Source organism: Salvelinus alpinus, chromosome 29 (genome assembly GCF_045679555.1).
Source record: "Salvelinus alpinus chromosome 29, SLU_Salpinus.1, whole genome shotgun sequence".
In the NCBI taxonomy this organism is placed as follows: Eukaryota; Metazoa; Chordata; class Actinopteri; order Salmoniformes; family Salmonidae; genus Salvelinus; species Salvelinus alpinus.
In genome coordinates this window covers 34,746,287-34,761,408 of record NC_092114.1, presented here as the reverse complement: position 1 = coordinate 34,761,408, position 15,122 = coordinate 34,746,287, and the positions used below count along the sequence as shown (strand labels likewise).

The window sequence follows — 15,122 nt, the reverse complement described above, 5'->3', positions numbered from 1 at the left end:
CAGTGTAATGTGGGCTGGGCAGGTAATGGGCATACATGTGGTCCAGACACAGACATCGATGGCTACCCCGACCAGCCTCTCCCCTGCATAGACAATGACTATCACTGCCGAGCCGTAAGCATGTTACACACACACACACACAAAACACTAACAGCATGTCTTACTTACCACAATCATCATGTGTTGTGTTCCCTATGCAGGACAACTGTGTGAACACGCCCAACTCTGGCCAGGAGGACGCAGACGGAGACGGTATAGGTGACCAGTGTGATGAAGATGCGGATGGAGACGACATCAGGAACGTGGAGGTCAGTCTAGCCTTGTATCAAAGACAGTACATTATGAAGATAGGCTAAAACTGTGTCTCCAACAGAAATCCCCGATCACACTTGTAGGCGATGTCATGGTGACGTTGCCTAGCTAAACTCACGCGTAGACACATGTCATCAGGTCTAACGGTCGTCTCGTGCCAAACTGTGCATGTGCAGGCCGTCAAATCAAATGTTCTCCTTCAACATAAAGTAGTTTTTGACGAAAATGTGTCAATTAGCCAATTTCACGAGGTTGAAGTAATAACATGTTCAACTACTTAAGACATTGGCTCGAATCAAGGTTGTGCCTTTACATTTTCAGAAAATTAACAAGGAAGAATTTTTCACCTCTCTCTTTGACTCTTTTAACCATCGTCTGGTCTGTTGTGTTCCCGGAAGTCTTGCGATGGTTGCGCCACTGGGTTTAGAAATTCTGTGCTTGTATTTTGTCCGTGTGTGATCATGTTCAGTAGGCAAAATGGAATCTCCCTGTTTCCACTTCACACCATTTAGTTTTTCCTCTTCGTTTTTCTAGGACAACTGCCGTCTGGTCCCCAACAAGGATCAACAGAACTCGGACACAGACTCATATGGGGACACGTGTGACAACTGCCCCAACGTTCCCAATGGAAGCCAGAAGGACACAGATGGAAACGGGGCTGGGGACACCTGTGACAATGACATTGATGGGGATGGTAGGCTAATTACTGTCCCACAAGGACCAAAGTACTGCCGGGGTTTTCTCCCACCTGGTAGTTAATTGATTGATTTATATTACTGATTGTGTTCCTTGTCTGATTTAGTTCATGAATAGAGGGATAGAATGGAAGTGTTTGTTTTGCAAGTGTTCCCGGAAGTGTTTCCGCCCTCCAGGGCCCGTATTCACAAAGAATCTCAGAGTAGGAGTGCTGATATAGGATCACTTTTGCCTGTCAATCATAATGAAGAAGAGTATATGAACAGGGAGGACTTAATCCTAGATCATCAGCACTCTACTCTGAGACCCTTTGTGAATTCCCGGCCCAAAACCATAATTGAATCGCTCATCTTCCTCCTCCTTGTCCTCTCGCCAGGTATCCCAAACGTGCTGGACAACTGTCCCAAGGTGCCCAACCCTATGCAGACTGACCGTGACGGGGATCGAGTGGGGGACGCCTGTGACAGCTGCCCGGAAGTCAACGACCCCATGCAGGTCAGAGGTCAAGAATAACATTCTAGAGAGTTGAAATAAAAATATAGTTTATTGAGGAAATCTTTGAAACATCTTTTCTCCGTTCAGTCTGATATAGACAACGACCTGGTGGGAGATGTGTGTGACACCAACCAGGACATGTGAGTGCTCTTACTAGTTTTCTGGTTTAGGGGACTTCAGAACAACATAAAGAAGCTATTTTGGGGTTGATATCTGGTTATATAACCAGATGACAACCAGGCTGAACCGGGTAAAGCTGTCTTTTTCTTGTCACGTACAAGATATGTAAAAAACATAATTTTACAATAAGTATACAACCTGTCCATGATCTCAGGTTGTATATTTGAGCCTTCTCCTAATGTCCCAATCTTGTCCAGGGATGGGGATGGCCACCAGGATTCAAGGGACAACTGTCCAGACGTCCCTAACAGCTCCCAGCTGGACTCAGACAATGACGGCATCGGCAACGAATGCGACGATGACGACGACAACGATGGCATTCCAGATGCGAGACCTCCCGGGCCGGATAACTGTCGTCTCATCCCTAACCCCAGCCAGACAGACACTGATGGTATGGAAGGAGTTCCAGGGAAAGAAATGCTTTGAAGCACAGAGTTTTAACCCTTTGACACGTATGAACACATGGGTGTGATCATTCTACAGTGGTCCCTGTAGTGTACGCTCAAACCGGTGTGATTAGAACACTTATTTAGAAGGTACAGTTACGATTGACGCAACAGTCAGTGTTTGAGCTGGCCACATTAGTCGTAGTGTTAACTGAGGAAAGAGTGACCTAACACAAGCAGTCATATTTATCAAATCAAATCAAATTTTATTAGTCACATACACATGGTTAGCAGATGTTAATGCGAGTGTAGCGAAATGCTTGTGCTTCTAGTTCCGACAATGCAGTAATAACCAACAAGTAATCTAACCTAACAATTCCACAACTACTACCTTATACACACACACAAGTGTAAAGGGATAAAGAATATGTACATAAAGATATATGAATGAGTGGTGGTACAGAACGGCATGGCAAGATGCAGTAGATGGTATAGAGTACGGTATATACATATGAGATGAGTACTGTAGGGTATGTAAACATAAAGTGGCATAGTTTAAAGTGGCTAGTGGTACATGTATTACATAAAGATGGCAAGATGCAGTAGATGATATAGAGTACAGTATATACATATGAGATGGGTAATGTAGGGTATGTAAACATTATATTAAGTGGCATTGTTTAAAGTGGCTAGTGGTACATTTTTACATAATTTCCATCAATTCCCATTTTTAAAGTGGCTGGAGTTGAGTCAGTATGTTGGCAGCGGCCGCTAAATGTTAGTGGTGGCTGTTTAACAGTCTGATGGCCTTGAGATAGAAGCTGTTTTTCAGTCTCTCGGTCCCTGCTTTGATGCACCTGTACTGACCTCGCCTTCTGGATGATAGCGGGGTGAACAGGCAGTGGCTTGGGTGGTTGTTGTCCTTGATGATCTTTATGGCGTTCCTGTGACATCGGGTGGTGTAGGTGTCCTGGAGGGCAGGTAGTTTGCCCCGGTGATGCGTTCTGCAGACCTCACTACCCTCTGGAGAGCCTTACGGTTGTGGGCAGAGCAGTTGCCGTACCAGGCGGTGATACAGCCCGACAGGATGCTCTCGATTGTGCATCTGTAGAAGTTTGTGAGTGCTTTTGGTGACAAGCCGAATTTCTTCAGCCTCCTGAGGTTGAAGAGGCGCTGCTGCGCCTTCTTCACAACGCTGTCTGTGTGGGTGGACCAATTCAGTTTGTCCGTGATGTGTACACCGAGGAACTTAAAACTTTCCACCTTCTCCACTACTGACCCGTCGATGTGGATAGGGGGGTGCTCCCTCTGCTGTTTCCTGAAGTCCACAATCATCTCCTTTGTTTTGTTGACGTTGAGTGTGAGGTTATTTTCCTGACACCACACTCCGAGGGCCCTCACCTCCTCCCTGTAGGCCGTCTCGTCGTTGTTGGTAATCAAGCCTACCACTGTAGTGTCATCCGCAAACTTGATGATTGAGTTGGAGGCGTGCATGGCCACGCAGTCGTGGGTGAACAGGGAGTACAGGAGAGGGCTCAGAACGCACCCTTGTGGGGCCCCAGTGTTGAGGATCAGCGGGGTGGAGATGTTGTTACCTACCCTCACCACCTGGGGGCGGCCCGTCAGGAAGTCCAGGACCCAGTTGCACAGGGCGGGGTCGAGACCCAGGGTCTCGAGCTTGATGACGAGTTTGGAGGGTACTATGGTGTTAAATGCTGAGCTGTAATCGATGAACAGCATTCTCACATGGGTATTCCTCTTGTCCAGATGGGTTAGGGCAGTGTGCAGTGTGGTTGCGATTGCGTCGTCTGTGGACCTATTGGGTCGGTAAGCAAATTGGAGTGGGTCTAGGGTGTCCGGTAGGGTGGAGGTGATATGGTCCTTGACTAGTCTCTCAAAGCACTTCATGATGACGGAAGTGAGTGCTACGGGGCGGTAGTCGTTTACTCATTTAGCTAACTCTCCGATGACAGAAACCATAATATGAATTAGCTAATAGAATTTACTATTTACAATTCATCACATCACTGGTGACCCTACCAGTGATCTAAATAATTGAGTAAAACCCTTTCTAAAAATCTAATAAAAGTAATCAGACGATGGGTAGATTGTGGGCGCTGCCCTGTTTGTTTGTTTGTTCGCGTCAACCAAAGGTAAGAGGTTACAAGATGAGTTGGGTCTGTTTGCACTATGCATGTTGAAGGGGGTGTGTTGTCTAACATCATTCACTTCCATCATTCAATTCCGAAAGTTTACTCGAAAGACGAGTGAACCATCCCTTCACCTCGTTTTGTTATAACATCGTTGGTCTAACAGACGTTTACGTGAATGCATTGTATGAGGTCAACAAACATGGCGCCACACATACAGTTGAAGTCGGAAGTTTACATACACTAAGGTTGGAGTCATTAAAACAAATTTTTCAACCACTCCACAAATTTCTTGTTAACAAACTATAGTTTTGGCAAGTCGGTTAGGACATCTACTTTGTGCATGACACAAGTAATTTTTACAACAATTGTTTATAGACAGATTATTTCACTGTATCACAATTCCAGTGGGTCAGACGTTTACATACACTAAGCTGACTGTGCCTTTAAACAGCTTGGAAAAATCCAGAAAATGATGATGATTTTATGGCTTTAGAAGCTTCTGATGGGCTAATTGACATCATTTGAGTCAATTGGAGGTGTACCTGTGGATGTATTTCAAGGCCTACCTTCAAACTCAGTTCCTCTTTGCTTGACATCATGGGAAAATCAAAAGAAATCAGCCAAGACCTCAGAAAGACAATTGTAGACCTCCACAAGTCTGGTTCATCCTTGGGAGCAATTTCCAAATGCCTGAATGTAACACGTTCATCTGTACAAACAATAGTACGCAAGTATAAACACCATGGGACCATGCAGCCGTCATACCGCTCAGGAAGGAGACGCGTTCTGTCTCCTAGAGATCTACGTACTTTGGTGTGAAAAGTTCAAATCAATCCCAGAACAACAGCAAAGGACCTTGTGAAGATGCTGGAGGAAACAGGTACAAAAGTATCTATAACCACAGCAAAATGAGTCCTATATCGACATAACTTGAAAGGCCGCTCAGCAAGGAAGAAGCTACTGCTCCAAAACTGCCATAAAAAAAAGCCATACTACGGTTTGCAACTGCACATGGGGACAAAGATCATACTTTTTGGAGAAATGTCCTCTGGTCTGATGAAACAAAAATAGAACTGTTTGGCCATAACAGGAAAAAGGGGGAGGCTTGCAAGCCGAAGAACACCATCTCAACCGTGAAGCACGGGGGTGGCAGTATCATGTTGTGGGTGTGCTTTGCTGCAGGAGGGACTGGTGCACTTCACAAAATAGATGGCATCATGTAGAAGGAAAATGATGTAGATATATTGAGGCAACATCTCAAGACATCAGTCAGGAAGTTAAAGCTTGGTCGCAAATGGGTCTTCCAAATGGACAATGACCCCAAGCATACTTCCAAAGTTGTGGCAAAATGGCTTAAGGACAACAAAGTCAAGGTATTGGAGTGGCCACCACAAAGCCCTGACCTCAATTCCATAGAAAATGTGTGGGCAGAACTGAAAAAGCGTGTGCGAGCAAGGAGGCCTACAAACCTGACTCAGTTACACCAGCTCTGTCAGGAGGAATGGGCCAAAATTCACCCAACTTATTGTGGGGAGCTTGTGGAAGGCTACCCGAAATGTTTGACCCAAGTTAAACAATTTAAAGGCAATGCTACCAAATACTAATTGAGTGTATGCAAACTTCTGACCCACTGGGAATGTGATGAAAGAAATAAAAGCTGAAATAAATCATTCTCTCTACTATTATTCTGACATTTCACATTCTTAAAATAAAGTGGTGATCCTAACTAACGAAAACAGGGAATTTTTACTAGGATTAAATGTCAGGAATTGTGAAAAACTGAGTTTAAATGTATTTGGCTTCCGACTTCAACTGTAGCTGGCAAATAGCTTAGCATTAGCTCATCATAATAAGTACATCCTTCAAAAAAGTATTTTACACACATCATACGTGTCCATTATAATCTATGCAAGAATCGGAATGCATGATTTGTCACCAGTACTTGAAAACGTGAATAAAACAGTTAATACATTATGCTCCATACATACATACGGTGTGCTACATTAGAAACGACAACACGATATACAGAAACTATAATGATAGCGTAATAAGGCATTTACTTTGATAGGAATGCACACATGTCCAAAGTTATTATTAGTGGTGAAGGAAGCTGGAAAATGTGCCAGGGAGGAAAAAGTTTGTGCTTGGGCTTTCATTGAAGAGAGAAGTATGTCCTGCTCAGTAAAGCCTCAAACGTAAATTGTCCGCAACAGTGAAATGGACTACTTATATGTGAATTCATGTGGAGGTGTAACACACCTCAATTCAAACTCTATTCAAAATCATTTGAAATTGACTAGTTGAAACATAGCCTATAGATAATTAGCAGGCAGCGTGACTTGGTTTGAATCACATTTTGGAACAGTGAGTAAATTCATTCTGACATCACGTGCATAAAGAAACTCACACTGGGGCGACTGTTCGAGATAGTTGAAACTCACACGTGAGAAGGTTACCAGAATTAAAAGGCCCAATCTGTAACTTTCCAGACACACACAGAGGGGTGGCACTTTTTACTGGAAATTAAAGTTAGAGTAGAATTTCGTATTCTGATTTAAATGGTTTGCCATTTTATTGGACTGCTGGCAAACTACCACAGGCCACCTTTGTTTTTCTTAACCTATACTGTATGTCATACTACAGTAACCTATTTCTGCTATACTCCCATCCCCATCTGTGTTCTCAGAGTGGTGTATGTTTGTGTATTTTTGTGTCCCCCTTATCCAATCAGGAAATGGCGTTGGTGACATGTGCGAGAATGACTTTGACAACGACTCCGTGATAGACTTGATTGACGTGTGTCCAGAGAGCGCTGAAGTCACAATGACCGACTTCAGAAACTATCAGACGGTCATCCTGAACCCGGAGGGCGATGCCCAAATCGAACCCAAGTGGATTGTGCTCAATCGGGTGACCATTTGGAATATTCCCATATAGAAAACAAACATTATATTGTATGTACTTCAATTCATTTAGCATTGTTCTGGAATTTATTTTTAGGGTATGGAAATTGTTCAAACCATGAACAGTGACCCTGGTTTGGCCATAGGTAAGTCTGTAAACCTCCTTCTGCCACTCTGTGGTGTATCTTTCTGTCTGTCTTTCTCTGCCCCCCCCCCCCCCCCCCCTCTTTATCCCACATTCTCTCCTTTTTAAGTGAAGATGTCTCAAAAAAATGAAAAGTCAAGTATCTCGCTCTCTCTCCCTCCACTCAATCGCCACCAGGCTACACAGCCTTTAACGGGGTAGACTTTGAAGGGACGTTCCACATCAACACAGCCACAGACGATGACTACGTGGGCTTCATCTTTGGTTACCAGGACTCGTCCAGCTTCTACGTGGTCATGTGGAAACAGACGGAGCAGACCTACTGGCAGTCGCTGCCTTTTAGGGCCATGGCTCAGCCAGGCCTGCAACTAAAGGTGGGGCACACAGGAAACTGCACCAGTTGGCTTTAAAGGGACATTACACCAACACAAACATCAGACGTTTGTCAGATGTTTTTAGACCTTCAAAGTAGTCTTGTGTAAATAATCCCACGCCATCCAGTTGTGTAGTTCCAGCTACATGCCTCAACTCCAAATGTAATAGATATTAGATTACCACAGCCACACACTTGACTTTACTCACTTTTCTCTACAGGCAGTGAAGTCAAGTACGGGTCCAGGCGAGTACCTCCGGAACGCCCTGTGGCACACGGGCGACACCCCGGGCGAGGTCACCCTGCTGTGGAAGGACCCCCGGAATGTGGGGTGGAGGGACAAGACATCCTACCGCTGGCACCTCAGCCACCGCCCGCAGGTGGGCTACATCAAGTGAGCAAAACGTCATTACAGCCACAAATGCTCTACTCCTAGTTGTATTCTCCTGACAATTTATTATTTTTTATTTAACCTTTATTTTAACAGGGAAGACATTTTGAGATCTAGAGACCTATAAATATACACATTTTACACACCCCAAAAAGTATATATATATACTGAACAAAAATATAAATGAAACAATTTCAAAGAAGTCAGTCAATTGATATAAATTCATTTGGCCCTAATCTATGGATTTCACATGACTGGGCAGGAGTGCAGCCAGGCCTACCCACTGGGGAGCCAGGCCCAGTCCATCAGAATGAGTTTTCCCCACAAAAGGGCTTTATTAAAGACAGAAATACTCCGCATCACCCCCCCCCACCTCTCCCTCAGACGATCCCACAGGTGAAGAAGCCGGATGTGGAGGTCCTGGGCTGGCGTGGTTACACGAGGTCTGTGGTTGTGAGGCTGGTTGAACGTACTGCCAAATTCTCTAAAATGACTTTGGAGGCAGCTTATGGTATAGAAATTAACTATCAATTCTGTGTCAACAGCTCTGGTGGACATTCCTGCAGTCAGCATGACAATTGCATGCTCCATCAAAACTTGAGACATCGGTGGCATTGTGTTGTATGACAAAACTGCATATTTTAAAAGTGGCCTTTTATTGTCTCCAGCACAAGGTGCACCTGGGTAATGATCATGCTGTTTAATCAGCTTCTTGATATGCCACACATGTCAGATGGATTATTTTGGCAAAGGAGAAATACTCAATAACAGGGATGTAAAAAAATGTGTGCACAACATTTGAGAAAAATACGTTTTTTGTGCGAATGGAACATTTCTGGGATATTTTATTGCAGCTCATGAAACACGGGACCAACATTTTACATGTTGCGTTTATTTTTTTGTTCAGTATATACAGTGGGGAGAACAAGTATTTGATACACTGACAATTTTGCAGGTTTTCCTACTTACAAAGCATGTAGAGGTCTGTAATTTTTATCATAGGTACACTTCAACTGTGAGAGAAGGAATCTAAAACAAAAATCCAGAAAATCACATTGTATGATTTTTAATTAATTCATTTGCATTTTATTGCATGACATAAGTATTTGATACATCAGAAAAGCAGAACTGAATATTTGGTACAGAAACCTTAGTTTGCAATTACAGAGATCATACGTTTCCTGTAGTTCTTGACCAGGTTTGCACACACTGCAGCAGGGATTTTGGCCCACTCCTCCATACAGACCTTCTCCAGATCCTTCAGGTTTCGGGGCTGTCGCTGGGCAATACGGACTTTCGGCTCCCTCCAAAGATTTTCTATTGGGTTCAGGTCTGGAGACTGGCTAGGCCACTCCAGGACCTTGAGATGCTTCTTACGGAGCCACTCCTTAGTTGCCCTGGCTGTGTGTTTCGGGTCGTTGTCATGCTGGAAGACCCAGCCACGACCCATCTTCAATGCTCTTACTGAGGGAAGGAGGTTGTTGGTCAAGATCTCGCGATACATGGCCCCATCCATCCTCCCTTCAATACGGTGCAGTCGTCCTGTCCCCTTTGCAGAAAAGCATCCCCAAAGAATGATGTTTCCACCTCCATGCTTCACGGTTGGGATGGTGTTCTTGGGGTTGTACTCATCCTTCTATTCCTCCAAACACGGCGAGTGGAGTTTAGAGCAAAAAGCTCTATTTTTGTCTCATCAGACCACATGACCTTCTCCCATTCCTCCTCTGGATCATCCAGATGGTCATTGGCAAACTTCAGACGGGCCTGGACATGCGCTGGCTTGAGCAGGGGGACCTTGCGTGCGCTGCAGGATTTTAATCCATGACGGCGTAGTGTGTTACTAATGGTTTTCTTTGAGACTGTGGTCCCAGCTCTCTTCAGGTCATTGACCAGGTCCTGCCGTGTAGTTCTGGGCTGATCCCTCACATTCCTCATGATCATTGATGCCCCACGAGGTGAGATCTTGCATGGAGCCCCAGACCGAGGGTGATTGACCGTCATCTTGAACTTCTTCCATTTTCTAATAATTGTGCCAACAGTTGTTGCCTTCTCACCAAGCTGCTTGGCTATTGTCCTGTAGCCCATCCCAGCCTTGTACAGGTCTACAATTTATCCCTGATGTCCTTACACAGCTCTCTGGTCTTGGCCATTGTGGAGAGGTTGGAGTCTGTTTGATTGAGTGTGTAGACAGGTGTCTTTTATACAGGTAACGAGTTCAAACAGGTGCAGTTAATACAGGTAATGAGTGGAGAACAGGAGGGCTTCTTAAAGAAAAACTAACAGGTCTGTGAGAGCCGGAATTCTTACTGGTTGGTAGGTGATCAAATACTTATGTCATGCAATAAAATGCAAATTAATTACTTAAAAATCATACAATGTGATTTTCTGGATTTTTGTTTTAGATTCCGTCTCTCACAGTTGAAGTGTACCTATGATAAAAATGACAGACCTCTACATGCTTTGTAAGTAGGAAAACCTGCAAAATCGGCAGTGTATCAAATACTTGTTCTCCCCACTGTATATATATATATATATCCTAGGCCTCCACCAAGCTACTGTGTGTGTGTGTGTGTGTATTGTTAGTAAAACTCACGGAAGATTAGTAAAGCTTAAACCAAGTTTATTCACCCATTGGGTCATACAACTGCATAAGACAAAACAAATATTTACACAACCACTGGTATCCCGGAGTCGCCTCTTCACTGTTGACGTTGAGACTGGTGTTTTGCGGGTACTATTTAATGAAGCTGCCAGTCGAGGACTTGTGATGCATCTGAATCTGAAACTAGACACTCTAATGTACTTGTCCTCTTGCTCAGTTGTGCACCGGGGCCTCCCACTCTTCCTATTCTGGTTAGAGACAGTTTTCGCAGTTCTGTGAAGGGAGTAATACACAGTGTTGTACGAGATCTTCAGGTTCTTGGCAATTTCTCGCATGGAATGGCCTTCATTCCTGGCCTTCATTCCTCATAACAATAATAGACTGACGAGTTTCAGAAGAAAGTTATTTGTTTCTTGCCATTTTGAGCCTGTAATCGAACCCACAAATGCTGATGCTCCAGATACTCAACTAGTCTAAAGAAGGCCAGTTTTATTGCTTCTTTAATCAGCACAAAAGTTTGCAGCTGTGCGAACATAATTGCAAAAGGGTTTTCTAATGATTAATTAGCCTTTTAAAATGATCAACTTGGATTAGCTAACACAACGTGCCATTGGAACACAGGAGTGATGGTTGCTGATAATGGGCCTCTGTACGCCTATGTAGATAATCCATTCAAAATCAGCCGTTTCCAGCTACAATAGTCATTTACAACATTGACAATGTCTACACTGTATTTAAGATCAATTTGATGTTATTTTAGTGGACAACAAATGTGCTTTTCTTTCAAAAACAAGGACATTTCTAAGTGACCCCAAACTTTTGAATGGTAGTGTACATGTGAGTACAGTGACTTTTTCCACATTTTGTTGCGTTACAGCAATTCTGTTCTAAAATTGGATTAAATATGCATTTTTTTCTCAGCAATCTACACACAACACCTCATAATGACAAAGAGAAAACAGGTTTTTAGACATTTTTGCAAATTTATACAAATAAAAACGGAAATACCATAAATATATAAGTATTCAGACCCTTTGATATGAAACCCGAAATTAAGCTCAGGTGCATCCTGTTTCCATTGATCATCCTTGAGATGTTTCTACAACTTGATTGGAGTCCACCTCTGGTAAATTAAATTGATTGGACATGATTGTAGAGCTCCAAGACAGGATTTTGTTGAGGCACAGATCTAGGGAAGGTATAAAAAGAATTCTGCAGCATTGAAGGTCCCCAAGAACACAGTGCCCTCCATCATTCTTAAATTGAAGAAGTTTGGAACCACCAAGACTCTTCCTAGAGCTGGCCGCCCGGCCAAACTGAGCAATCGGGGGAGAAGGGCCTTGGTCAGAGAGGTGACCAAGAACCCAATGGTCACTCTGACAGAGCTTCAGAGTTCCTCTGTGGAGATGGGAGAACCTCACAGAAGGACAACCATCTCTGCAGCACTCCATCAATCAGGACTTTATGGTAGAGTAGCCAGATGGAAGCCACTCCTCAGTAAAAGGCACATGACAGCCCGCTTGGAGTTTGCCAATAGCACCTAAAGACTCTCAGACCATGAGAAACAAGATTCTCTGGTCTGATGAAACCAAGATTGAACTTTTTGGCCTGAATGCCAAGCGTCACATCTGGAGGAAACCTGGCACCATTCCTACGGTGAAGCATGGTGGTGGCAGCATCATGCTGTGGGGATGTTTTTCAGCGGCAGGGACTGGGAGACTAGTCAGGATCGAGGCAAAGATGAACGGAGCAAAGTACAGAGAGATCCTTGATGAAAGCCTGCCCCAGAGTGCTCAGAACCTCAAACTGGGGCGAAGGTTCACCTTCCAATAAGACAACGACCCTAGGCCCACAGGCTTCGGGAAAAGTCTCAGAAGTTAATTGACAGCATGCTAGGGCGGATTGCAAAGGTCTTGAAAAAGAAGGGTCAACACTGCAAATATTGACTCTTTGCATCAACTTCATGTAATTGTCAATAAAAGCCTTTGACACTTATGAAATGCTTGTAATTATACTTCAGTATTCCATAGTAACATCTGACAAAAAATATCTAAAGACACTGAAGCAGCAAACTTTGTGGAAATTAATATTTGTGTCATTCTCAAAACTTTTGGCCACAATTGTACATACATATACATACAGTAGCTCGGTGGAGGCCCTAGGAACATCAAGTTAACCAATCATGTGAAAAAGTTAGGCAACTCAGATGTCTATAATTCAACAGCAAAGTTAGAGAAGATGGAAGTTTATTAAGTAGGGCCTTCCTCACTGTTTCATTGAGCCGTTTACTCTATATAGCTCTTTATGGCTATACCGTATCTGTATATAATTCAGATGATTACAGAGAGATCTGTACGGCTCTTCATTGTGTATATCTATGCCACAGAGTGAAACTGTATGAAGGCATGACATTGGTGGCAGACTCAGGCGTGCTGGTGGACACCTCAATGAGGGGCGGGAGGCTGGGCGTCTTCTGCTTCTCCCAGGAGCAAATCATCTGGTCCAACCTGGGCTATCGCTGCAACGGTATGTCAACCTTCTCAGAACAGAATTTTCTTGATTTGGAATTTAACCCCTTGAATTAATTACATTTAAATTGTTATGGCTTCCTGGTTATGTTATAACCTTCCTTTCTTTTTCCCATCAGATACTGTACCAGAGGACTATGAGTTCTACCGCAAGCAGATCCATATCAGGGTGTGACTGTGAGCCTAGCACACCATCTGTGCAGATACACTACATTACCTGTGCCTTTGCTGTGTCCTGTGTGTCTGTGTGTGTGCATATACATGCATACTTGTGTGTTTTTAAGGTACATTTACTTTACAGTGGTGCTCTTTCTGTCTTTAACCCCACAGCAACCTTACACCTGACTACAGGTTGGCCAAGTCAAGTTAAAGATTGATTGACAAAATAATAGCTTTTAATATTATTATATAAAATGAAGAATGAAAGCTATACTGAACAAAAATGTTAACGCAAAATGCAACCGTTTCAAAGATTTTACTTAGTTACAGCTCATAGAAGGAAATCAGTAAATTTTAATTAATTAATTAGGCCCTAATTTATGTATTTCACATTACTGGGCAATGAGCGCAGCCATGGGTGGGCCTGGCCCAGCCAATCAGAATGAGTTTTTCCCAACATAAAGGCTTTATTACAGGACAGAAATACTCCTCATCTCCTCAGACGATCCTGCAGGTGAAGAAGCCGGATGTGGAGGTCCTGGGATGGCATGGTTACACGTGGTCTGCTGTTGTGAGGCCGGTTGGACGTACTGCCAAATTCCCTAAAATTATGTTGGAGACGTTTTATGGTAGATAAATTAACATTCAATTATCTGGGTAAAGCTCTGTTCAACATTCCTGCAGTCAGCATTCCAATTGCACACTCCCTCAAAACTTAAGACATCTGTGGCATTGTATTGTATGACAAAACGGAACATTTTAGAGTGGCCTTTTATTGTCCCCAGAACAAGGTGCACCTGTGTAATGATCATGCTGTTTAATCAGCTTCTTAATATGCCACACCTGTCAAGTGGATGAATTATCTTGACAAAGGATAAATGCTCACTAAAAGGGATATAAATAAATGTGTGCACAATTTGAGAGAAATAAGCTTTTTGTGTATATGGAACATTTCTGGGATCTTTCTCATGAAACATGGGACCAACACTACATTTATATTTTTGTTCAGTATAGTTTTAAGAAATCAGGATTGTGAAATCCCAAGGTACAGGACTACACTGAGTGTACAAAACATTAGGAACACCTTCCTAATATTGAATCAGAAGAGCCTCAAGTCGTCGGGGCATGGACTCTACAAGGCATCGAAAGCATCCACAGGGATGTGGCCCATGTTGACTCCAATGCTTCCCACAGTTGTGTCAAGTTGGCTGGATGACCTTTGGGTGGTGGACCATTCTTGTTACACACGGAAACTGTTGAACGTGGAAAAACCCAGCAGCATTGAAGATCTTGAATTGTTTGTCATGCCCACTCACCCTTTGAAGCACCCTAATGTTCCTAATGTTTTGTACACTCAGTGTATGTGTATAATGGAAATTTAAATGCATTGTTTTTTTTACTAGTGAATATATGTTGGAAAAATGTAAAATCTTAGACTTAAACTGAGCATCATGAAGGTTTCAGACTCACACTTGTCCCATTACACACAACTGAATCCACTGTTAAATTGTACAATATTTGTCATGATGAAGGGTTTAACACAAGGCTGAGTTTACAATGAATTCTATACTTGTTCTTTCTATGAGGATCATCGAAAACAAAGGTGTGTGTGTGTGTGTGTGTGTTATTTTTGCCCAATAAGGAAATAATGCTATGCATAGCTATTACAGATATGGAAGTAATTCAAGAGAAGTACTGTATATCTCACTGACTTTTGTGAAGAATGAGATGAGACAGGCCTATGTGGAAGCCTGCGAGAAACACATTTCACAGTAATAAACATCCAAATCTGCATCCAC

At 43.2% G+C, this 15,122-nt stretch overlaps 1 protein-coding gene across 1 annotated transcript in view; it reads left to right on the top strand.

Moving 5' to 3' along the window:
- The window catches only part of LOC139558565 (thrombospondin-3b-like), a 34,906-nt gene extending 19,784 nt beyond the window's left edge, over nt 1-15,122 (top strand). The window contains exons 12-23 of the mRNA XM_071373754.1: nt 4-114; nt 201-308; nt 847-1,006; nt 1,385-1,503; nt 1,591-1,643; nt 1,881-2,074; nt 6,954-7,132; nt 7,223-7,271; nt 7,448-7,644; nt 7,865-8,037; nt 13,023-13,162; nt 13,284-15,122. Coding sequence (XP_071229855.1) covers nt 4-114; nt 201-308; nt 847-1,006; nt 1,385-1,503; nt 1,591-1,643; nt 1,881-2,074; nt 6,954-7,132; nt 7,223-7,271; nt 7,448-7,644; nt 7,865-8,037; nt 13,023-13,162; nt 13,284-13,339 — 1,539 coding nt within the window. The 3' untranslated portion in view covers nt 13,340-15,122. The remainder of the gene's footprint in view (nt 1-3; nt 115-200; nt 309-846; nt 1,007-1,384; nt 1,504-1,590; nt 1,644-1,880; nt 2,075-6,953; nt 7,133-7,222; nt 7,272-7,447; nt 7,645-7,864; nt 8,038-13,022; nt 13,163-13,283) is intronic.